The 25,026-nt window shown below is 47.3% G+C and overlaps 1 protein-coding gene across 1 annotated transcript in view; it reads left to right on the top strand.

Annotated features, from left to right (window-relative positions):
* Positions 1-25,026, top strand: part of XKR6 (XK related 6) — a 191,723-nt gene that overhangs the window by 150,505 nt on the left and 16,192 nt on the right. Inside the window, exon 2 of the mRNA XM_075750372.1 lies at positions 17,684-17,880. Within this exon, the coding sequence (XP_075606487.1) occupies positions 17,684-17,880 (197 nt within the window). The remainder of the gene's footprint in view (positions 1-17,683; positions 17,881-25,026) is intronic.

Genomic DNA, 25,026 nt, shown 5'->3' with positions numbered 1-25,026 from the left:
GAAAAGGAATTGATGTCAAAGCCCAAATCTCCAAAAAGTAGTACCAGCCTCTGCTTAAGCAGGCAGAGTAAATTTATTTTTCTACATGTGCTTTCTCACACACATGTAGACATGAAGTGTTGTAGAGCATGTGTGCACAGGCAGGTGGGACAATCTCATCATGCTTTGAGATGTCCTGACAAGACTCAGAAATGATTGAGTCTTAGCATGGTGTTGTGCCCAACATAGCAAACTTGCTGAGGGTCACTCTTTCAGGCAGGTGTCCCCTAAGGAAAAGTGATTTCAGCTTCCCCTTCCTTTCTTGCCAGTCTGTAGAGTGGTTTATCTGTCTCAGCCCTGACCCCTCTAACAGAGCTTGGGTATCTTTGTCACCCTGTCTGGGTGACAAAACCAGTTGACAGGATGAACGATGGCACCAGGGGTGGTGGTATCAGAGGGGGCTTTTCTCCTGCCTCCTGGTCATGCACAAATAAGGATGGGGCAGGGGCAAGAATGCATTTGTTCTGGGCTATGTTTTTTGGCAGTGGTCTTACCTCACCTGAACCATCAGCAAAGCTCCTGACTCACCCAGATTCCTGGCGTGCACCTTCGCTGACAGCTGACACAAGACAGCGTTGGTGGGAAATCAAGGGTCAGGTTTTGGCTCTTCCACAAGCTCCTTCTGTGACCGCAGGCGACTTATTGCATCTCTCAATGCCTCGGTCCCCTGCTGTTAATAACACATCCTTTCCTTTGCTGTGTTTCTGTCCTTGTCAGTTTAGATTGAAAATCCTTTAGGGCAAGAACTGTCTCTCGCTATGTGTATACGCCAGACTCAGTACAATCAAACTCTGATCTCAGCAGAAGCCTTTTAACATTGCTATAATATAAATAACAGTGATACCTGGGAATCAGGACTCCTGGATTCTGTGCCCAGGTCTCTCAATGCTGCATTGCACCCAGGGACAAGTTACTTTACCCATTGCTTGAATAAAACATCTCTAAAACAGGGGTCAGAAGGACTGGCTGAATGGGAGAGGAAAACAGGATCTATCTATGAATAACTTTAATGTAAGCTTGATGCGGTGCAAGAGTTGAATAACCAGTTGTGAATAACTAACATGAATTAGATTTGGCTTCCTATGGAATTGATCACTATTCCTAAGGAAAAAAATGCAAGGGGTTGCACTTACTCATAGGGGTGATCCAATACTGGAGCAAAGGCTTTGTGGACAGTGTCTTGGCTCTTCTGCATGACTGCTATCCTGCTCCCTCTTGCTTCCCAGCCTTCTCTGTTTGTTGCCTTAATAAACAAAGCTGTTCAGAGAGATGCGTTCTGCCTATGTACCACTCTCTGCTGCCTACAAACCTACCAAGTGAGCTCCCAAACCTCCTTTATATGCTGCTTCTCTTTTCTGAGCACTGAACAGTGACATCTTTGTCAAAGGGCATAGCTGGTGACAGGAGGAATAGCAGCCCTGGAGGTTGCAAGGACAGAGGGTCCCGATAGTTGTGGCTTGCAGGGATGTGCAGACTATGCTGTGAGTCTTACAGCAAGGGATTTTTCCAGCATGCAGTAGGCAGCAGGGGCCAGGGAAGGGCAAGATCTCCAGGCATGAGGTGAATAAACTGGATAGCTCCCCACGGGCAATGTGTAGGTGGAGAAACGAATAGCATGGGGAGGAGGAGAGCCTGCTTTCTTGTCTGTGTCAGGGTGGAGTTGGCCTGCCTGGCTTGGTGCCCTGTTGTAGAGATTCCCCCTCTGGGCTGAGACCCAGGAGCTCTGTTCAGTTGTCCAAGCCAGGCACCCAACACCATTCAAGATGCTGTGGGTGTCCCAGTGCAGTGCCAGCTGTGAGTCTAGAAGGACACAGATCTTCTGCATGCCTTGTATCCTACCTGCCAGCAGTCCACGGATATCTTTGATACCCTCTGAAACAGTCCCAGATGCCTATGAGTCTTGCCCCTGGTCTCCAGCTTCTTCAGGGATGCCTTGGAGAAGTCAGCTGGGGGATTGTGCACAGGATTGTCCTCCATATGGACTTCCATTGAAAGGCAAGACTACTCCTCTGGGTGGGAAATGACATGGAAGCTATGGGACACGATCTATTCTAGACAAAAGCTATTCATGGTATGTGTCATCTTCCCAAGGCTGTGTATTTGCTCCACAAAGAAAAAGAAGGCCAAGTTAAGAGATGGCTGGAACAAAAAATATCCCAGCCAGCTCTGGGAGCTCCTTCTCCAGCTGTCAGATGGCAATGCATTCAATTTTAGCGTGAACTTTACTTCCCACAGGAAAAATCCTTTCCTACTTCTTAGCATGCTTCCTGGCACTGCCCTAGTCTCCATGTCCTCCAAGTCTTTTCCATGGGGAAGTATGTGCATCCAGCACAAGTGAGTCCTCAAAATGACATATCAAAATGATGGCAAGGAGGTGAGAAGCATCTGATAGGATAGTGATGCCAAGGAGATGGGAGACATTTAGTATCAGCCATCAGATCTCAGCTAGTTGTCTGGACCCTTCCGTAGTCAGGGAAAAGAGACAGGAAATCTGTAGGAGGTGGTGTAGACACTTATCTTGGGATGGGATGAATGGCTTTCTGGAAATATATCTCTCTCTCTCCATTGATAAAAGATGGAACCGAGATGATGAGTTTAAATTAGCTTTCCCACTTTTGGGCAGCTGAAGTAAGAAAGGAAATACCATTCAAGGACACTTGGGTCTACTTCTGTGGCTCCAGAAAAGATTTTTAGACACAGGAACTTGACCTTCAACAAAAAGCTGCAAACAACTGGAGCAAACTCCTACTGCATCTAGGGCCACCCAAGAGGCTTAGAGGTATTGGAGGGGGAAACATTTAACACAAAATATTCCTTACAACCCAGAGAAAAAGGTTGTGTGGGGAAAGCAAGGGAAAATGAATTCATTCACAAAGCTATCTTTGAAGGCATAGTGTCCTGCTTTTAGCTGTCACCTCAAGAGACAGAGCATGCAGGCAGAGGGTAGAAGCTGGAGGCTTAGTTCCCTCCATAGCATGGAGATGACTCAAGCCTGCAGCATCCTCTTTCTAACACGGTGTCCACATGAGACCGTGTTTGTACCCTAGCCCGCTGGAACCCAGCCACCCCATGCGGCTGAGGAAGCATTTCTGGCTGCAGGGAATTGAACCTTGGCGTTATCCTCTCTGGGCCACCCTTCGAGCCAGGAGACGAGATCTTTCTGACATGCTGCCGTGTCTCAGGAGATGTTTAAGTGTTAGGTATCCTGCACAGCAGCCCTGACACAAGAATCTGAGAGCTTTGTCTCTTTAGTTGGCTCGAGGTTGTTAATGGGTTTGCCTGTGATGTTCAATGGCCAAGGTGAAGCCCTTCCTTCATATCTAGCAAAGAAGGGATTCGAACCCACAAGAAGGGGTTTGAACCTACAAGAAGGGATCTGAACCTCTAAGAAGGTGTCTGAACCTACAAGAAGGTGTCTGAACCCACCTGGGCACTCTCCTGGGTGGCAGGAGAGGGCACAGGGACTGTTCCTAGTTGGGTGTTGAGATCTGGGGATTGTGGGATGGTGTGTTGGAGACAGGAGAGGATGGAAGAGGAAATTATGAATCTTTTGGTGGCCTAGACCTGTCACTGGCATTGGATGGGCCCTCCTGTGGCTGCCTGCTGTAGCTTATCTGCTTAGGGAACTCAAATGCCTGAAATTTTAGACTAGGATGAGGGGTTTACATCCTGGACTGAGAGGCTTAGAGTTGGCTGCATCTTTTTAACCAGCCAGGGCATAACTTTGGAGGCAAAGGGCAACCTGAGTCGGATTCAGAGCTTGTAATGGCGGGGTTATGTCAAATCCCAGCTCCCTAAGACGGCAGGTGGGACACTGAGCTCTGCGATCTCAGTTTTATGGGCAGGGTATCTCTCAGAGCCGGTTCAAACTGGTTGCTAATGGCAGGTCTCCAACATCTTCTCGGCAAATGTAGAAGGTGACAAATGCTATATCCCATGATGTCTGAGATCCTAACTCCTGTGAAGGGCAGGGCAGGCGGGCTAACAGTGTCAGGCTGCACCTGGGGACTGTGCCTGCAAAAGGGCTCTTTCGAACACGTGCAGAGATAGCTGGCACGTCCCTTAGCTACAGAGCAATGCCCCTAAGCCATGGCCAACAGCAGCTGGGCAGCTGGTTGCAGGGAGGACAGGTCACCTGAACATGGGGCGATGTGAAGAGCAGGGTCTCAAAAGCAGGAGACCAGCTGTTGCACTTCAGACAAGCTACGGAGACCTGGCTGGGGAGCAGCAGACAGTGGGAGAGGGTTGCCTATGGAGGAGCCAGGGGAGGCAGGGATAAAGGATATTTTGAGCTAGCAGTGAGACTCCTTGTAGCCAAAAGAGGACATCCCTTTGCTTCTCAGCTGACCCCAGTGTACACCACAGTTTTTTTTGCTTCAACCCATAACTGCAAATCCCTCAACTGTATTTCCACCAGCTCTTCAACAACCACAACATTTGCTCTGCTCCTGTTTAAGAGGAGATCCCTAGAGTGTAGGAAACGTCCAGGCCCTTCCCAACAGGCAGCTGCACCACCTTTCCCAGCCAGTTCTGCAGCATCTGACACACAGCTGGAGCTTACCCAACTGCTCCGGTCACACACCTTCCTTCTTGGGAGGAAAACCTGCACATTCTCCATTGCCTGAGATCCTTGCCTCACTGCAAAAGGTTAAATCCTTCCTCCAGGAGACAACACTCTGCAAGATCAGAGAAGGCAGGAGAAAACAGAGGAGCCAAGGCCAGGGCTTTGGAGACAGCATGCAATGCCAGCAGGGAAAGGTTGCATGTTTGCACTTCAGAGAGGCATTTGGGCAGTAAATGACAGAGGAGCTGAATTATTCCACAGGAGAGGGAGGGAGGTGTGAGCACAGAAGGGGAAAATCCATTCATTCATTACAGAAATCAATAGCCCCCACGTGTCATTTAAGCTGGCCTTCCCCTGGAGAAGCGCGAGATGGAAGAGACCTCTACTGCTTTGCTGATGAGAGCAGAAACTATGCCTGGGCTCAGCCAGAGGAAGGTGCCTAAAGAGATTATTCAGTGGTGACTCCTGAGTCATGTCTAGATCAATGCGTTCAGCAATTTATTGGTGCTTCTGGGATATATCTCGTCTAAGCATTTACAATAGTCAATGTTAATGCAAACATCCTCCACGCAGTGCAGGGCAGCTGCGTTGGCTGTATCAGGCATGCAAGAGGAGTTTGATTGGGCTGGGGAAGCATTTTGAGCAGCAGGAGGTCGAAAGGACGTGTGTAAAAACAAAAGTCTTTATTTTCTTTTGTATTAGGCACACACCTTGCACTTCCAAAAGCAGACAAGGAGCCCATCCAGCAGGCAGAGGGAGACAAGCACCTCCCAAACTGGCAGTTGGACTAGATGATCGCTGTAGGTCCCTTCCAACTGAAATTTCTATTCTATTCTATTCTATTCTATTCTATTCTATTCTATTCTATTCTATTCTAATTAAAAACCACCAACCCCCACACCAATTTCCCCCACTAGCTTGGGGACAGTCACTTAACCTCTCTGCCTCCATTTCTGCACCTAACTGTGCATGAACATCAGTCCCTTGGGCAGGACCGCAGGATCCCATACCTCGCAGCCCAGATGCTGTTCACTGGTAGAAAGCTCCTGGGACCGCATTTGTGTCACTTGGATAAATCTCTGCTGGCACGAGAAGACTCAGCTGTACCCGGAGGGTGGTGGAGCGAGGATGTGGTCAGGTGGCTTCACTTTTATTAAGCTCCAAGCAGAAAGCTCCTTTTAAATTAGTATGAGAAGAGGAAAAAAGAAAAATTGCTGTACTACTGGGTAATACTGTACCTGGGCTGTTTCTTCTCCTGAACACAACCACTAGAAAGTAGTCCTCTTTGTCAGTCTTAATTAGGAGTTACCTATTAAATGAACCAGCTGCAAGTGCAGCCACCCATAGGCTCCTGCGTAGCTTGACTGGCTTCGTTGTATTCTACCCTTACTGGGAGCCCCCGAGCCCCCAGTAGCTGGAAGAAGTATTGCAAGTAGGCAAAGCTGCTGGCAGGCTCGTGGTTAATCACAGGGCTGGGAGGAGACTTATAAAATAACTGCAAGTAGAGCAGGGAAGGATGCTCATGTGGACTTCCTAAGCATGCTGAGGGGGGAAGGAGTGTTTCTGCAGGGGTCAACACAAATACGCTGAGGTAAGGGCTCCTATACCTTCCAAAAGTGCTGTGACTGAGATGGCCTTTGAAAAGCCACTGTGAGGGGATGGTTGGGCTCGATTCTCTTGTACCCGATGCCTCAAAAGCCCCAGGAGACTGCGATGCCCAAATGCAGTGCAGTGCGTGCGTGTTTGCAAGACTGCTGTTGTACTTATAGCCCCCTTAAAGAACAGAGTACGTACACGCTTCAGAACCCGCCAGTACATTTCCTCTGGCCAGGAATAGCTGATGAGTAATACAAAGTGGCAGAGGTAATAAATATTAAAAAGCTGGAAAATGTTAAAGTGCATGGGCAGTGGTGCTGACATGCACTGTGGGTGTGAAGTGCAGAGATCGTCTGCGTGCACCTCGCGCAGGCATTGCTTTTCGTCTTTTCATGAAGGAAGCAGCGTAGAAATAAACGTTGCGATTATTTTCTGTTAATAGTGTGTTGAAAGGCATCGTGCATTTCAGCAGGCTTGTGATGTCATGCCCCATCCCTGGCCTTATCCTTTTTATGGGTCCAAGCAACGGTTTTCCTGGTATGATGTGTCTGGACCAGTGGAGACACAGCCAGTGGGAGGGAGGAGATGTGACACCAAGCACCTGAGAGCCTGTGTGGTGATGTCATGTTTCCCAGGAGACTGCACAGCTAGAGGATAGCAGATTAGGATTAAGCACCTCATGGTGGGTGCATTGAAGGTGGCATGTGGCAGTTCATGAATGGCATCCAGCCTGGCTATCGTGACAGGTCATTGGAGTTGAGGCTGTTTCCCAGCAAGAGCTGATGGTGATGGGAGTCAGATGCAATTTCTGTGCTGGAGTTTCCTTCCACTCCCCAGCTGATACCAAAGACCCCTGCTCCTCCAACCAGACATGATGATATAAGGGCCATGGGGCAAAGACACCTCAATTCTTCCTCCACCAGGCTAGAGCCAAAATGCCCATGAAGACCTTTCTACCCCCTTTTCTGGTCCCCATCAGTGTCCATATCAAGGTGCAGCTGGATAGGGCTGACTGTGGCAAGATGACAAGGGTTAAACTCTTTCTTGGCAGGCTGGGAGGATGCCGTGTGATTTCTCAAAGCCTTGTGCACCCGGAGAGGAAGGCAGGCCCTTGCTAATGTATGCGCAGCTTCAGTGAAACTAAAAATAGCCGGGATCTGAGACCGTTCTTCCAGGATTTCACAGGCGCTCACCCAATTTTTAGTTCCTTCTTCTCAAACGGATGGCAAAACGAAGGCGACAGTCTCAACCCTTGTGCAAAGCCGCCACGTCGGGAGCCTTGCTCCAGGGATGCCTTTGACCCTGCGGCACAGACGAGCCGGGGACGTGCTGCTGAATGTATAGTCCCAGGTCCGTGACTGTCCCTTGCAAGGCTGAGCAGCACCCAGAGGATTTGGTGGCTGTGGGGAGCCCTGGTGCTTTGCTCTGCAGCGGTGTGTGCCAGGAAGGGGATGCAAGCAGTGGGCAGAGCGTGTTGCAGCTGGAACAAGCTCCGACCCTGGCAGCCCTGCAGCAGTCAGGGGCTTTTTTTCAGCCCCATCAGGTCCTTAAGAATCAGCCCCCCTTTTCCTAGGCAGGGTCCTCTCTCCCTAAACTGCTCCTGGCTGGTGTTTTTCTGGTGTGCTGTTAAAAAAATCCCCTTTCACTGGAACATCTACCTCCTCAGCTCTACAAAGCCACTGTCCATGGGGATTAGAAGCTTTGCTGTATGGAAAAGTCTTGTCTAGTGATTTCAGGTCCTGCTTCAGCATCAGTGACCTTGTTGGCCAGAGAGATGATAAATACTCTAAATTAAGTGAATACTATCCTAGAATCGTATCAGTTCTTGTTTCAGTTCCCTGATCTCCCAGCTGAAGATGTGACTGCCTTGTCTTCCCCAGCAGCCAGAGCCTGGGAAGAGGAAATGTTTCCATCTGAGCAAGGGGACCAGCTCCCAGTCATGTTCCTCTTTGGCTCTGGGGTCCGCATCACTTTTTGAGGCTTTAGACCACAGGCATCCTGCTGTCTCTGTTCAGATCTTTGGACCTGCTACCCCAAAGTAGTTTGTTAAATCACTCAGGAAGTGGAAAACCCTTGGAAGAGAAACGTAGCACATTATGTCTCCATCTCCAGGGGACTCACAGCTAGTTAAAGCCATTTCTTTCCCCTCTGCTGCTCTGCATCCTCCACCAAGAGATCTTGGGGGCTTGCAAACAAACGTGAGGCGATGAAGATGTGTCCCTGTCTTTGGCTGGCCTCCCAGACCAATGCAAACTTCTCTTCTCTTGACATACCCTGCGGTGAGTCCAGGTGATGCCAAATCACCTCTCGAGACCATCTGGGTTAGGTACTGCAATGTGGCCCATCCTATAGAAAGGGCAATGTGACTATTCCCATGTGTCCCTGTAGCATCATGCCCTTGAATATTCTTATTTTGGGAGCCCTCAGGCATTTCTCTGGAATTGCCCTGAAACTTCCCTTGCTTGGAGCCAAGGCAAGTCAATCAAAAGACCTCCGCTTACTTTCAAGGCCTTCCGCTGCATCTGTTCCTGTAGGGCTTACTGGACTGGGACCAGTTTTATTTCCAAAAGGAGAGCCCTGACATTAAACCCTATTAGCTCAAACATACTTGAAGTGAAAATTCACTCTGAGATCAACTTCTTTCTTTCTGTGTAAAGCTATTTAACAGCTTTGATTTAAAACAGAAGGCTTTGCCGGAGGCGATAGCACTAGGTGTTGACGCACACTATAAGTAAATAAGTATGTGTAAAATAGGAAAGGGACTGGGGCTTAAGTATTCATAACTAATTTTGGGGGGAAATCTGTAATAAAAGAGAGCATTTAGTTCAATGCTGGGATGCAAGATCATCCCACATGTGATAGATACTGTGACATGTCTCTGCAGCACCCATCACTTTGATACCCTCTCCATCAGCCCCTGCTACCCTGCCCGCTCCTTCACACAACACAGAGATGCTTCCCACATTAAAATCAAAAAAGTGCATTCATACCCTGGTGCTGAAGAGGTCTTTGGGGTTTTTTTTTCTGTTTTAGGACTCTACACCTCACAAAATAATTGACAAGTAAAAACATAAACATGATTTCTGCGAGCCTGGCTCAAAACTGTAGTAGCTCCCGCTACAAAGCTATTCTCTGATGCTGTATTGATTTACCAAGCAAAGATCTGGAAATAGGGATTCTGCAACCTGGATATCAAGGGGAGTCCTGCAGCCCATGGGACACAGGCAAGGAGAGGCTGCCTGGGGACAGCTGCTTGCAAAATTGGGTTGTAATGAATATACCAATGACACATTTGTAACTGTTTTTTGCAAATAAAGAAATACTGGCTCTGGCTAAACATGGATATTTCAGTAAGAGTCCAGATCTGGGAAAGTTTGACAAATTAGTGCCAGAAAGTAGGGCTGCTTAGGGCTAGCACTTTGTTATGATTTGTTTCTGTTCTTCTGGTTGTGATCTTTCAGTCTGTGAGTCAGAGAAAACTACTCTGCAGCTAGGCAAGCAGAATAGTCACAAAGATGAATCCCAGAAACATCCTCCGGCTTGAGCAACACGGGTACGGGCAGCTCACGCATTTTTGGTCTCTGGAGCTGTAGCTGCAGTGATGCCCTTGCCCCAGTTTTCTGCCCCATGCACCTGCTGGAGGTTATGACCCTGGTATCTGTCAGCAGGATGAAATGCACACCTGCAGCTCTGCCATGTGGTCTCACAGTCCCAAATATCTGCTTAAACCATCAGTAAAAAAGGGAATTGAACAAAGACCATGGACGATATCCCCGAGGAGGCGATACAGGTAGATGTCCCATTCGGCTGGCATTGCAACCAAAGCAATCGTTTCTGGGAACATTACTCTGAAATTATCAATCAGAGCTCCCTGATTTGTGTATCAGAGTCCCCAAATTATCAGCCACAAGTTAAATCATCCTGCAGACATCAAAGCTGCAGGAATTGGATCCCAAAAATCCTGCAGTATCACTATTTTATTGTCACTCTCCAACTATTTGATGGAATTGAGTCTTTTCAAGGAGGTTTGATTTGTAGACTTTCTTTAAATAGTGAAAATTATCTTAGGCTGAAAATAATTTCTGCAATGATTGTGGTTAAGTGCTGGAACAGGTTGCCCAGAGAGGTTGTGGAGTCTCCATCCTTGGAGATTTTCAAAACTCACCTGTACAAGGCCATGACCAGCCTTCTCTAACTTCGAAGTTAGAGGGGTGGCTTTCTCCAGAGACCTCTAGAGGTCCTTTCCAATGTAAATTATTCTATCACTCTATGATATGATCCTCCCCAAAGTATGGTTTACAAAATAAATCAGATGTCTCTTTCGTGGTCGGTGTATAGTAAAGCCATCTGTGCTTTCAAAAGCTTTAAACTGGCTTAGAATACAAAATGATTACAGTTTCTCCTGTGCAGCAAAAGACTGGCACTATCAGTCTTTCTAGTAGATACTTTAGTTGCAAATAGTATTTCACAAAAAGCAAGACTTTCTAATATAAATGGATGTTCAAGTATCATCCCCTCTCAAATACATGCATTTACAGAATAAGGTTTTGAATTCACATATAGACCAGTATTTTCCCTGAAGTGATGGTTATCATGTCTGTGAAGTAGGGGTATTCAGAAAGTTTGACTTGGCTTGACCCTTCGGCTTTAAAGGGAACAGATCTTGGCTAATGCTTTTGAGAATCTCACCCACAGAGAAGTTTTCGAGCAGGGATAAGGAAATAACAAGCCAAGAGGAGTGTCTGGATACTAGAAAACATGAAAAGACATTGAAGCAGGCACTGGTACAGTTTAGCTCAAAAATGTTAATATAGGCCAAGTAATCCAATTTTCTCACCTTGGTGAAATTACTGTTTTGTGATCTTGTTGTGAGTGACTCCTAAGCCTGATCCTGGATTGCAGTGATGTTGTGATAAGTTAGAAGGTGGATAAAGTCTCGTATTGGAGTTCCAGGTTCAGCACCGAGATGACAATAAACTCTGTGTCTGAAGAAAGAGAGTGTCCTCCATGACCTACTAGTCTACAGAACTCATTAATGATGTCATGCCGCACATTTGAGCTTTTTAAGTGTCTCTAAGGCATGGAATAAGCTTGTTTTGTGTTCAGCAACATTCTCCTCCGATAAGCAAGACAAGGCAGGCAATGGAGATTATTAATTGCTTAATAGAAGCTGAGAGAAGCAATTGACTAAATAAGGGGTAGTTGTACACTGAAGCATGTTTACCAGACAGGAGAGGGCAGAAACTGCAACACATGATGAACATGCTTCTTGCTCCATTTTATTCATTCTTAGGTATAAACCATATCAGGAAATGCCAAAAGTGGCAAGATTTCAGAAAGTTTGATTCTGAAAATCAAGGCGCATCAAAATGATGAGAGATTTAGTCATATGCGGTTGGGATGACGTCTGAGGATGCTGGATTAAAGGCAGGGTTTGTGCACTGCTTGCTTAGTTCCCTGAGAAGGTTGAAGGTGCCCTTTCTTGCTTTTGAGATGGCAGGTGATCTTTCCGAGTTGAGCAGTGGTCCCCAGCATGGTTTTGGCCCAAGACAACCAGCAGTGGTGTAAATAAGTCCTGCACACCCTTTGAGGATTAGTCCAGGCCAGGAACCATTCCCCAGGGGTGGTTTGGATGCAGCCCCTTGTTCTGGAGGAATTTGATGCCATGGATGCAGCCAGACGAAGCTGTGGTACATTGACACCTGGATGGGGCCCACAGTTGCTACTTTGATACTCGAACTAGGAACAATAATTATCCATCTGTGAATCCTTATTGCTAACTTGCAACATTACAGCAAAGAAAAAAATCGCTAACAAATGTTGATATTGAGCACGTTAATTGTGATGGTAACTGTAAGTTTGATTTTGATTTTTTTTAATAGCATTTTACTTTCATGCTCCCCTGTTGCTTGAACGCTGCATCTTATACTCCTTTTATATCGGTTAGAATGAAAATAATTCATTAAAATTAAAAAAGCGGGCCAAAGCCGCAGCTGGTGTAAATTGCTAGAGCCCTGTGGATGCCAGCTTGCTCCAGCTGAGATCTGGCCTTACATAACCTCATTTTAAGGGTACGTTCAGGCAGCCTCTGCTGCAAGCCTTCCAGCTGAGCAGTTACACATGTCCTGATTTCCTCCCTTCCAAGGACTGGGCTTTTAATCTGTAAACACCCTCTAGTGCATAAGGATAATGGCCCCTTGCAAGAGTTAGCAGGAGTGCCTGCGGAGGAGATGGCAGGAGGATGAGCCATCAGCTGAATAACTCACCCCATCCCACCCCTCTTCTTCCAGGAGTGAGCACCAGGGAGATGCGAGGGTGAGGTGAGATGCGAGGTGAGGAAGACAGTGTCCATCCATATGGTGTGCATTGCTACCATGACACCTAGGACACAACCGCACTCCTGTAGTGCCATGGCAAAGTAGGGTTGTCCAGAGAGAAGTGGAGGAGGTCAGTGAGATGCTGGGAAGGGTGTTGTATCTGTTGCCCTCCTCCCTGTCTTGATAAAGCCTACTCATCCAAAGGGGCACGTAAGCTGCTGCAGGTGTAAGTCGCAACCTGCTCAGCAGAGTTAATTTTCTGAGCTCCTCCTTTCCCTAGAGGTCTGTTTCTGGCTTCTCAAGCGTGCTCTCCCTTTTTTCAAGCCAGGGTTTGCTTTTCTGAAAGCAGTAGTAGGCTTGGCTGTGCTTGGCCAAGAAGAGTTTCCCAACCTGGAGTTGTTGGGATTGGTCTGAGTACCCCAGATCCTATTCCTTTCCATTTTTCCATATACCTATGCTAACAAACTAGGCAATCTCAAGGCCTGCTTATGGGCACTGGGCATCATGCTGCTAAATGTTTAGTATAATCACTAGATTGGTCAAGGCTTACTAGCACTCTCTTAAGTAATCATAACCTGACCAGGGTTCAGGACTCCATAGGGACCAAGATCATTCCCAGTACTGAGTCTGAAGGCAGCTACCTGGTTTTGGAGGATGACAGACTTCATTTCTGTGGTCAGTCCTGCCCCATTGGCCTCAGGAAAAGTGATCAGGCCCCTGTCCTTTGTTGACTGTTGTAGATATAGTCTGAGATTCCTGACCTAGGTCAGCTTGTGGACGTGTGGGACAAGCCATCAGGACTCCTTTTCCCTCAAAAAATAGCCCAGAGCCTGTGCTGATGTGCCTTGCCATGTTCCTGCAACTCTTTTACACATCAGCATCCTCTTAATTCCAAGCCCATCTGTTGCCTGAGGCATCCTCCTACACTTTCTGCTGGTGATATTCAGAGCCACCTCTGCAAATCAAACAGTGCCAAGGCACGGGCACAATCCTGTAATAGTTCACCCCGTTAAATTGTCAGCACAGTCTCTGGCAATTTTGGCCACGGCCAACTAGCATGGAAGTAGCCACGTGAAGTCGAGTCATGCCAGCTGGCCAAGGACAAAGGCTGGTGTTTGGTCTGCTTTGTTTAATGGTATAGACAGAGCCTCTGACTCCATAATCCTATATCTGGACATTTCTGCTACCGTCCTTGCTGAGCAGCCTCTGTCATCCACATGAAGCATCTTTTTCCATAGCACTTGGGGTGTTTGGGGTTTTTTTACAGTGGGAACATCTCCTCTTCTCCTTCCTGGTGGCATCCTGGGACACTCTCCAGAGATTATTTGACTACATTTCTGGAGCCAATGGCTTTGGCTCCTTAAAACCAGGCTTTGGCTCCTTAAAAATGTGCTTTGGCGCAGGGACAGCAGTGACTGCCCCACGCAGTTTGTGTGCTACTGCAACATACATAGTAAATAAGCGTGAGGGTAATTATACCAAGAGGAATTCTGGGAACCCTGCCAGAATGGAGGGGACATCCAATCCTTTGTGTATTTAAAGAAAAACTCGCCGAATCCCCCTCCCAACCCCAAATTAGTTCTATCTCTTGAAGCCACGATGCGACTTTTAGAACTAAAAATACATGCATGCACACAAATACACACACTTGTATATAAAAATAGCCAGTGTTCAAAAAATAAAAAGCCCAAAGTTAGGCTCCTGTATCCAAAATTAAGCTCTTAAATAAATAAATTAGGCTGATTTTCAAAAGCACAGAGCGGTGAATGGCTTTCACTGACATAAGAGGAAGCATCGTGTTGCTAAAGATTGAAGATCAGGCCTGAGTATGGATTTGAAAGTCTAATTATAGAATCCTGTTTGCTACCAGCTTGACCGAGAACAACAAATTTCAGGTGAAATGACATTGATTTTTTTTTTTCTTCAGAGTTTGTCTACACTTAACCACTAGTAAAGGTAGGAAAAAGCCCTCAAACAAGTAAATAAAATACCACAAAGAAGAAACAGATATACTGGAATAAAACTGCTTACACTGGTGCTGCACATTTATGTTCAGAAATAGAGTTAAGCATTACCAATGTTGCAGCTGGGTGAAATTTTATATTGATTAATTAGACAGGTATTTATTAGTTGTCAAAATCCTACCAGGTAGAAATACTGCTTTTCCCAGTTACTCTCACACATTCTCTGCTGAAAACCCCCCCAGTCGACTGGCATCAAGGACGAATGGGTTTTACACCTCCCTTTCCTCTCTGTGTCAGACCTGGGTCTGAAGGATGCTAAAGAGAGAGTGCCGTATTTTTGCATGGGCCGAAAAGAGAGCACAAAGGGAAGTTCATTTCCCTTCAGCTGCAAATGGTCCTTGGAGCTGTTTTGCTCAGGCACTGTTCATTCTGAAAGCTGTGACCTTTTGCTGGCCAAAATTATGGCAAAGGATTCCCAAGGTTACAATCCCATGTGGCAGTTGGATAGGGATGGATTTGTCCTGCTGGGTCTTCCAGCACAGATCAGATTGGGCAGGGCTGGACTTTACGGTGTCAAGGAAGTATGTCCACCCTGGATGGAGGACCATCAGCAGGCAGAGCGGTACTCCACTCACGTGTTTGTGTTGTGGTGCTTAGAGGCTCGGGACGGCACTAAAAGATCTGGGTTCTGATGCCAGAAGACTTTGGGAGAGCCCTTTTGGTGCTCTGTGACTCAGTTTCCCCATCTGTGGAAGGAGCACAGTACAGTTGACCTTTGCAAAAGGCTGTGGATTCAACAACCAAGAGAATGTGGTGTTACTGTCATTGTCATTGTTCTGTCCATTGATGGAGACAGGACCAGGGCATTACATTTATCCAATGCATTTCTGCTTCCTTGTATGCATGCTGCCTCCATAAATAGGTGGCATGTCCTCTCACTGTGGCCAGTTAGAAACATTCATGCTTAAACTATGTGGATGGTGATGAATCCCTAGAGATCAAGGAGAAATCATTGCAGGACATGGTGTCCCTTCTGTTAGTTTCTTCTTAATCTTTTTTGAGGGACTCAGTGCCATTGTTATAGTTTGGTTCTGCCAACCCAGAGTGCTCAGAAAAGTAAAGACAGTCTTAAAAATAACCAAAAACTGGAGACAGTTGGTGGGGATAGCAATGTGGCAGAGTAGAAATCTAGCAAACGTGAGCCGTGAGAAGGGACTGGAAGAAATTGGGGGGTTTTAGTCTGGAGAAAAGACAACAGAGGGTTTACACGGCAGGTAGGTGCAAACAGGTAAATGACTGCTGCAGGGTGAAAACGTATAAATTCTTGTCCTTGTCCATGGCTGGGATGATGAGAAACTAGTGGCTTAACCTTCAGAAGAGGAGTTTAGTTTTCCTGTACTAGCAGGAGCTCTAGGAAGGGGAGGCCATGCAAGACTACAGGGCGGTTTCAGTGAATATCTCTCTGGAAAGACTTCAGCAGAGCTGATGCTGTCTTTGCCCAAATGCACTTGGGCAGCACGTTATGGGCACCATCACCTTGGTTTTTGGTGGCCCTGTGTTGCTGATATTATAAAATCCAGTTGCATGCTCCTTTTTTCTGCTTTCTCCTCGAGCCATTACATCTCACTCTCCCCAACTTTGGCTTTCCAGCTAAACTACATTTATTTAATTTCTTGCAAGCCTGAAGGGAAGGCAGGATTCCCGTGTCATCCTGCAGTTTCTGGGGTTGGGTGCTTCCAGAGAAATGCTGAGTACAGGCAGTGGCCTTGGGCATGTTGGGAAGTGGGAGGAGGACTGGTGTCCATGAGAGAGCAGGTGGTTCCAGGAGCATTTCCACCCCGTTTGGGCTCTGCTGGGGATGTCACACCAGTGTCACCAGTGTCGTATATGACTGGCATAGCATTTTATCGAGTGTCGAGCCCCATCTGGTGGCTTTTCTGCATCACTTTTCGTGTCCTTGTGTCTTCTTTCGGGATTTTTCAATTTCTGTGCTTGTGAACTGCAAACGGGAAGGACAAGGTGCTTGAGAAAGGGCAGGGCTTGCAGACCTACCTCTGCTTCTCTCTCAGCTCCCTGTCCCTGGGGGTAATTTGGAGATACAGAGGCTGTCAAGGCTTATGTCCTTTCCTCCTGGTCTTCCTTGCTGTGCAATCTCTCCCTAAGTGGCAAGGAATGATCTAATCATTTTGGCGAAACCCCAGTTTGTGCTGTGAGCCCCTCCCAGAGCCTCCAGAAGGCACTTCATCCCACTGTCATGCTGGCATCCGAGGTGGGACAGATGAACAGTCCCGGGAGGGGACATTTCTCTCCATTGACTAGTTCAGATGACCAACTTTAGGGTCAGCGTTAGGTGGAACAATTCCCATCCCAAATTTCAGAGCACAAGGTTACAGCCACCACTCAGGATGAGAAGGAAAAAGACCCAATATTAGATCATTAATATCAGCAAGTGTTAGAAAGAACCCTGTTAGGAGGTGCTTCCTTTCTTAAATGGCATGAGTCCCATGACATCTGGGCACCTTGTGCTACCCTGACTGGAACACTTCTGTTCACAAAGTTTGGCCAAAGGTTCCCTGAAGGCAAGTTGTGTGCCCAGGGTGAGGTTTGCAGATCTCCTTGCACAACTGATATGGAAACAGATGATAGAGCAGTACCTGTCCATGCATGAGGCACCTCCTCCTAGTCCAATGTTGCCCAAAGTCTCAATAGCTGACCAGTGGCAAGCTGTGGCCTTTTGCATTTGTGGGTCACACGTATGCTGAAGGTGACGCTGGCGTTTCATTGCTCCACCTGTGATGAAATGGGGTCAAATCTCTGGGGTCTGTGAGGGAAGCTCCTTACTCGAGTGCTGAAGGGGTTTAGACAATCTGTCAAGTCACCGCCAAGTGTCACGACCAGCATTTGTCAAGTAGCTTCTCTTCTCCTCATGAGAACAAAGCAAGGGAGTTGTTTTCTTGTACAAAAGTTTCATGAGCATTTCAAACCCCCCCATGCTTCACAACTGGGTGGTGCAAATGAAAGGTTTCCCACTCCTACAATACAAAATATTGAGAGATGATGTTAGAGCCGTGTAGACACTCCAGACTCTCCATTTCAGCCAGACAACCTTCCTCTGCCCATACAGCTGGCCCACAGCCCTGTCCCCCTCGGGTTTTGATGTATGCCAAAGTCTCATGCTCAGTTTTTCCTCCTGTTTCCTGCAGGTATATCCGAACTATGTACCTGGGGATCCAGAGCCAGAGGCGGAAGGAACACCAGCGGCGTTTCTACTGGGCTATGATGTATGAATATGCAGACGTAAATATGTTGCGCCTCCTGGAAACTTTCCTCGAGAGCGCCCCTCAACTGGTGCTACAGCTCTGCATAATGATCCAAAAGAACCGTGCAGAAACATTACCATGTAAGTGGCCCCCTCGTCCCTCCCTCCCCATCCTCCCAGCCTCCCCCCTCTGATCCCATGCTCAGCTGCCAATGGATGTTTTGCTAACTGTCCGTCCTACGCAACCCGGCGGGTAAGGAGCTGCCACTTTGGACAAATCTCATTCCAGCTCCGCGCTGCATTCGCTGAGTAAAATTTCTGTTCATTCCACTGAGAAAAAAACCCAATATCAATCAAAAAATGAGATTCAGCTCTTCCACATCCAATCCAGTCTAAAGAAATGATGGTGTTATCAGGAGGAGGCTGGCAGTCTCTGCTGCTATGGCAAGTGTCATCATTCGTTTGCCACCTGGCACTGGGCAAATGCAATCCTTCTCTGCCTCAGTTTCCCTCCTTACTTAAGTAGGATGATAAAACTGGCCAAATTTGAATTTGTGTTGCAAGGACAAACACTTCAATGCCTGTGCAATGCTCTGATGGTGTGAAGTGTAGTGTAAGGTGCTTGGTTTTATAGATAAAGGTTGCAGGACCTTTTCTGGGGAGTGCCAAGAATTAAGGCTTGGTCATTGGTACTGTGGTTCTCAGCAAGTCCAAGAAAAGAGGAGGGGGGAAGGCAGTGGAGGGGATTGTATAGAGACAGAGATATTGTAGTGAAGGTATCACTGCAAAGGTAGGTAGATGAGCAGAGGCTGGGAAGAAACCACAGAGAAGAGTTTGCCAATTCTGATGTCCTTTGCTGCAGTGATGTCCTGAGCTTGGGGCATTTACCCCAGTCAAGAGGCATATGCCTCTGTCCCAGCCCTGGGATGAGCAGCTCTACCAGCCCATGTCCATGGGAATGCTGGCTGCCTAAGGGTCACCAGCTTGAGGGAGAACTGTCCTTTCCAAAGACCAACAGTGGTATCAGCTGATGAGCTGCTGGGTTATTCAGCCCCTGCTCAGTTCACACACAAGGGATGACACTCAGCTTCCCAAGACAGACTGTTTGTGGCATGCCATTTCTGGCAGACCTGAGATGTTTCTTGGAGCTAGGATTGGAACTGGGCAGTTCTTTAGGGTTAAATTTTGCTGGTTGGACCAACCAAAGTCACCACTATTTAAAGCACTGGTAAGTTGGATTGCTCTCCCCTTCCTCCGTACTTTAAGCATGTCCATCACAGTTGCTTATAGATGCCTGCCTCCCTTCTCATATTTATGCAGTCTTTTTCTGAAATCTCTCACCACAAGCTCTCCAGGCCTCCAAAGTGCTGACATGATGAACATGCCTTTCTACAACTCCTCCTAGATCTGCTCACATTTGCCAGCACCTTTTTCCTGCTTCTTCCAACATTATTAACCCTACTAAAAAGTATAAATCATAACCTAAGAGGCTTGCCAGGGCGTTATGCAGATTGTTGGACTCGCTACAGAAAGCGCTGGGTGAAGTTTGCTGTCCTCTGTTGTGCTGGAAGCCAGACGACACGGCTGAATAATCCCTCTAGGCTTTCAAATCTGCTGCTCGTTCAGTTTGCCACTTCCAGGCATGGCTGCCTAATCCACCGAACAAGCTGCATCATTTTCCAACCCCCCCTTCTTCAGCTATGCAGTTCCTCCGTTCCTCCACCACACCGAGCAAGCTGCGCTGTCTTCCAAGGCAATGCACGTCCCCACCTGCCTCCCCGAGCCCTGGAGAGCTCTTTGCCTGCCACGCTCCAGCAGCCAAGCTCTGAGGGTCCCCAGTACACCCTCTCCCTGCCTCCCTCCCTATCTGTGCCAGAGATACGGTCGTGCATCTCAGGGCTGCGTGCTGAGCGGTGGGCACTGCTGATGGATACGAGCAGCAGAGCTTGCTCAGCGCTCCTCACTCAGGTGCAAGGTTTCCTAGAGCTCCTCCATGCCTGTTCGGTGCTTCTGTCTTCCTCCTCCTCCCGGCCAGTACCTAATTATATAAAAGGAAATTAAATGCTGAGAGGAGCCGTTGTGAAAGGGAACATCAAAGATTTCCCTTAAAGCAAGCAGAAACCAAAGAAGATGGATATTGTTAGGAAAGCAGTGTGTTTAAAAATCAAATCAAGTCTCTCCTGGCTCATCATGTCTATGTGAGCGTGGCTTGTCACAGGAAGAGGCCAGTTCTGTCTCTGAACAGGGACGGTATCAGCTGTGTCACTGATGGATGCACACTGGCAAAATGTCCCAAAGCAGGGCGTATAAACCCAAGTACAGCCCGTGCTAATGTGTCCAGACTCCAGCTATTTCTATATGGTTCACACAGTCTCTTATGTGTTCATTCAGTGCTAGAACAAGGTCAGTTTATTATTTTATATGGTATACATCCCTCCTCCAAGCCCCAGTCCTCCCTGCTCTTAAGATTGCAATGCCAAGCCCAGTGCAGGAAGCCAAGCCAGGCTCCAGTCTTCTGCAAATGGGTCAGCTAATGTGTCCTCCTGTTTAAGGAGCTTTAGAAAGGGAGTTACTGGAATGGCTATCAGGAAGTTTTGCTTTTTTTCTCCTAGTTCCCATGTTAAGATAACTGTTGAGGTAAGACGAGTGAATACACTGGAGGTCTTTACTCGTACCCGGAGCATCTCCTCCAGAGATGTTTAGTTGACATGGTGACAGAAAAGGCTGATCTTGCCTATTGTGGTTGCAGTGAGTAGGGGAGGACTGTGAGGACTAGTCGAAGGGGATGCAATCAGGATAACGCTTAATTTCCTGGTTTCCATATCTATTGGATGGGTGGAAGAAAGAAAAGCCTCACCATGCCTCGCAAAAACCACTTTACCTTGAGAGGTACATGTTTGAACGGGTTGGGTGGATCCTGTGTTTGTTGCTCCTTCAGTGCTCAAAGAACAGACCAGTTTCACTAACGGGCCTCTGCTCACCCAAGAGTTAGCATCTCCTGTATCTTCCGGCAGCAGAAGTGCTGGAGCTGGAGTTTGAGGTCAAGTCCCAACCTCTGCAAAGCGTGGGACAACACCCCTGAAGTCTTATGAAGGTCAGGATTCGTTCCTTCATCATATCCGTAGCACAAAGCAGACCAGATCTCAGCTTAGCTGATGTTGCCTGATGACTCGGGAAGAGCAGAAAATAGCACAGAGAGAAGAGAGGTAAGAACTCCGTGTACGCCATCAGGTGAGAAGGTCTGACCTGGAAGGTGCACGCTGAGAGCCTGGGCTGGAGTACTTTGTGCTGTGGCTGCTGGGACAAATGGGTCAACATCAGCTCCTGAACATGTGGAAGGAGCTTGTGATGGTATGCAGGGCCTTTGTGAGCGATTCATCTGCTACACCCACAGCTGTTTGGCTCCAAAACAGAGTCAATGGAAGGTGAGGGAGGAAGGATGCCTCCAAAAGATGGATCAGCCCATGTCCAAAGCGGTTGAAGGAGGTGAGATGAAATGCTCGCCTTTCTTCAAGCTAGGTGATGCATTTAGACCTACCCTTAAGATTAGGCAAAAGGAAGTGATGGGACTTTGAAGAGGACACAGCCTTGTCCCTCAGTCACTGTAACCGTCCTCGAGATTTTGGAGAGGATGGTATGAAAGGGTGGCCATCTCCATCACGTTTCTGGACAGCACTGGCCGGAGGACTTCCTTGATTTAAATAACATGGTGTATTTGTGGGGGGAAACATAATATTAACAACAACAACAAAAGCCCAGCAGCCAATATCTTTATTTCATAATCACTCCTAGCAGATAATCCACCTCACTTCTTGCAGAATAAACCATCCTTAACCCACTTCACCCTTCAGAGGTGCCTGTTCCTCAGCACTAAATGGAAAGGAGTATATATATAACCAGCTTAAAGGAGACACCCAACTTCTAGGCAGTTGGAGGTGAGAGGGATTCCAGTTTTTCAGTATAAATCTCCTCTTAAACAGGTTTCCTTTTACTTAATTTTGTCATATGGCTATTTTAAGACTTAATGACATTTAGCCAAACCTCTAACAACCTTCCACTCATCTCATGAGTGCTTTACGCAATGCTTTTGCTGGGAATTTGCCTTGCGAGCCTGCAGTATTCAGCGCAGGGATTCCCCCCAAAAAGGGCTGTCTATCCACCAATGCTGTGCCGATCTCCTCTATAACCCTGCTGTTGAACTGAAAGAGATTTGCAGTGTAAGCCTTCATTATGCAAAGTCCTGTTGAAATCTCTGTGATTTTGCAAAGTGTCTACATTCCCTGCAGCCCATAATAACTAGTCCGAAGCTGCTCATATATTTAAGAAAAGCAACATTAGCTTCAATTTTTCTGGGAGGTTGCTCTTTTAAACAGAGTGATACAAGTTAGGCACTAAAAAGGATTTTAGACATCCCAGCTACAGATGTGTTGTCTGCAGAGTTATCCTGGTGGCATTTGCAAATTACGTAGCCAAATCTGCTTGTCCCTCCCAAAGCAAAGTCCCATTTTATCATGTCCTTACTCTTTCTGTACCATGTCTGGTACCATTTATGATCAGGGCTTGTCCTTTTTTGCAGGGGCGCTCTTAAAATGCTGTTCCCTGTTCCTTAGTTTAGAAAACTTAACTGGTCTTTGTAGGCTATTGGAGGAGGAGCAACAGGGGTGGGTTAGCCATTGTCCTCACTGCCCAGAGAAGGCATTCCCTATTGAGCTGAGTGGGTTCAGGATGAGCCAACCTCAAGCTAAACACTCCTGCACCTGAGTGAGAGGTTTCTTGTGTGGGTGATAATGAGTTAAGTCTAATGTGGAGATAATTTTTTCAGTTAATTTTCCCCTGATGACAGGTTGATAGTTAACCAAAAATATGCTGTGAATAATGGATACTCTGAGAACTACATGCTGTCTGAAAAGTCCTCTTAGATGTATTCATAGGGTAGGCACTAACCCAAGATACCATGAGTTGAAGAATAGTTTGAGATCTAAAACCAAGGCCATATCTAAAGGACAGTAAATGGATGGATTACTTCTTACTCAGTGCCCTTCCCACTCAGGCCTCAAAGATCAAAGTAACCTTCTTAGCTGGGGCAACCAAGTTAGAAAGGGAGCCTTCAGCCTTTAGTTGCTCAACAGTGTGATTTTCAAATGTGATCAACAGTGGCCTGAATGTAACTGAAGAGACTAAAACTCCCATGGCTCCACTGAAATTGGAGAAAAGACTCATTAGATTTGAAATCTCACCCTACAAGTAGCACTGCTAACCTTGAAGGAGCACTGGAAGTTACTGCAAGATCCTTCGTGCTGGCCTGGGCCAAGCAGGTACATCCATTGGAGAGCCCAGCAGAAGTGGCACCAGCAATGGACATCCATCATCACCACTGTTGCCCTGTTAGCATGGGCCTGATGTGGTTTTGGCTTGGACCAACTAACTCTGAGCCAAACAATCCCCAAGGACTGCTTGGGAGTGAGCACACACCCGGGACCATTGCCAGCAGGCAGCTGGACATGGCCACCTTTGGATGGCAAGAGATGGGGTGTGGATGAGGCCTGCTGGCTACAGGGCTGGAGAACAATCCTTGCAAGTACTTGGTTCTTGGTAGAGATGCAGCCACAGAGGACCATGGATGGGACATGCCATGCTGGGTGGAAAAGTATGAGGAGGGGAAAGTGCTTGATGGGTGGTCTTGCTGCCTGTTTTCCAAAAGTGATTTTCCATTTGGGTGTACCTAAATAAACATTCCAACAGTGCTCAAACATGAATCTAGAACCCAAAATTCAAATCTCTGTGACTTCACTCCACAAAAATGTCCCTGTTTGTGCAGAGTCTCATAACCAGAGTTACCCATTATAAATAAGTCATGGTTCACCCTTTCTACACTGGCATCAGATTCCACAGGGCTCAGTACAAAAGAGACTGACATGTCATCTACAGACTCTGTGAGGCATTGAGGCAGACCCAAGCCAAGTCCTTTTCCTCCAGAAGCAGAAATCTTCTTCTCTTTTCTGACCAGTGTATATTTCCTGAGATTCAGCAAGATAACTGCGACGTATGCCTAAAAAAGTCGTCTCCCCATGGAGTCATCAGCAAGAGGAGATGGGGAGGGGGTAAGGTCTACCAGAGTCACACACTGGGCTTTAACTTGGGTTGTCATCAGATCATAAGGAAAAAAGACCCTAAAACTTTGCCCATGGAGTTGAAGGTGTGTTCTTTCTCCTTCTGTCTCATGCCGGTCCTTGGGGAATAAAAGAAATGGGAGACATCCATCACCCAGCCCTGCTTCCCTGTGACAGAACAGGCATGAGCAGAAAAGCGGTTGCTCATTGCCATGTGGGCAAAGGAAAAGGACTCCACCAGTTGTGTGCTTGCTGAAAGGGCTTGGCAGGGAGGAAGCGGGGTAATCTGCATTGAAAGTTTGTCCTGATTCAACCACAGTTTCCCTTTAAATGTTCATCAGCAGACCAAGGAGGAACCTCATAACATGCCCAGATAGCTCCAAATGCATAAGCAGCTCCCCTGGGAAGCCACTCATATGACTCAAGTGCTTTGCCAGACTGGGGCATATGGCTCTGTTCCTGCCGTCCCCTCCTTCTCACCAAAGCCGGATGACAGATAGCAATTTGGTGCCCTGCTTGAAATGAATCGCTGGTCCCGGGCCAATTCCCAGCAGCATCAAAAAGCCATCTCCACAGTTGGCAGTGGGCACTGAGGACGTCTTGCTCTGGCATGCTGAGAGCAGGCCAAGCCCCAGGCACGCTGGCAGTGAGCGGCATGGGGAAAGCTTGCCCTACCATCAGCCGTATTGTCCCAGCACAGCAGGGAAGGACTGGGTCCAGGAGCATTTGAAGCCAGTGACAGCTTTTTTTTTTTTTTTTTTCTTTTTTTTTTTTTTTCCCAATGGGTTTTGGAGCAAGCCCAAAGAGAGATGTCATCCCTTAGCCCGTCCCCACCTGCAGCTTCTCCGTCCACCACTTTGCCATAGCTCTCGGTCTGTTATTTTGGAGTGCTGATAAAAAAACCTTCTGTTCCGTACCACGTGCCACCATCACGCATATGACACGCCACAGCCAATAAAGATGAGTCACCATTCACGGGACAGCACTGGCAGCTAGCCAGTGCTGCCAATTTTAGGCTTTGTAAGACTGTGGTAATCATTGGGAGGGGGTTACATCATCAGAGCACTACACAAGCATTAGCCCATGCTGTTCCCAGGAGCTGCGGGCCAGCTGGGAAACTGAGGCACGGAAAGGTTTGAGTAGCCTAAGGTCTTGGGAAGGATTTCTATGCTGCAGG

Source organism: Balearica regulorum, chromosome 3 (genome assembly GCF_011004875.1).
Source record: "Balearica regulorum gibbericeps isolate bBalReg1 chromosome 3, bBalReg1.pri, whole genome shotgun sequence".
In the NCBI taxonomy this organism is placed as follows: domain Eukaryota; kingdom Metazoa; phylum Chordata; class Aves; order Gruiformes; family Gruidae; genus Balearica; species Balearica regulorum.
Note: the sequence above shows the minus strand (reverse complement) of the source record. Positions and strands in the feature narration are given on the sequence as shown.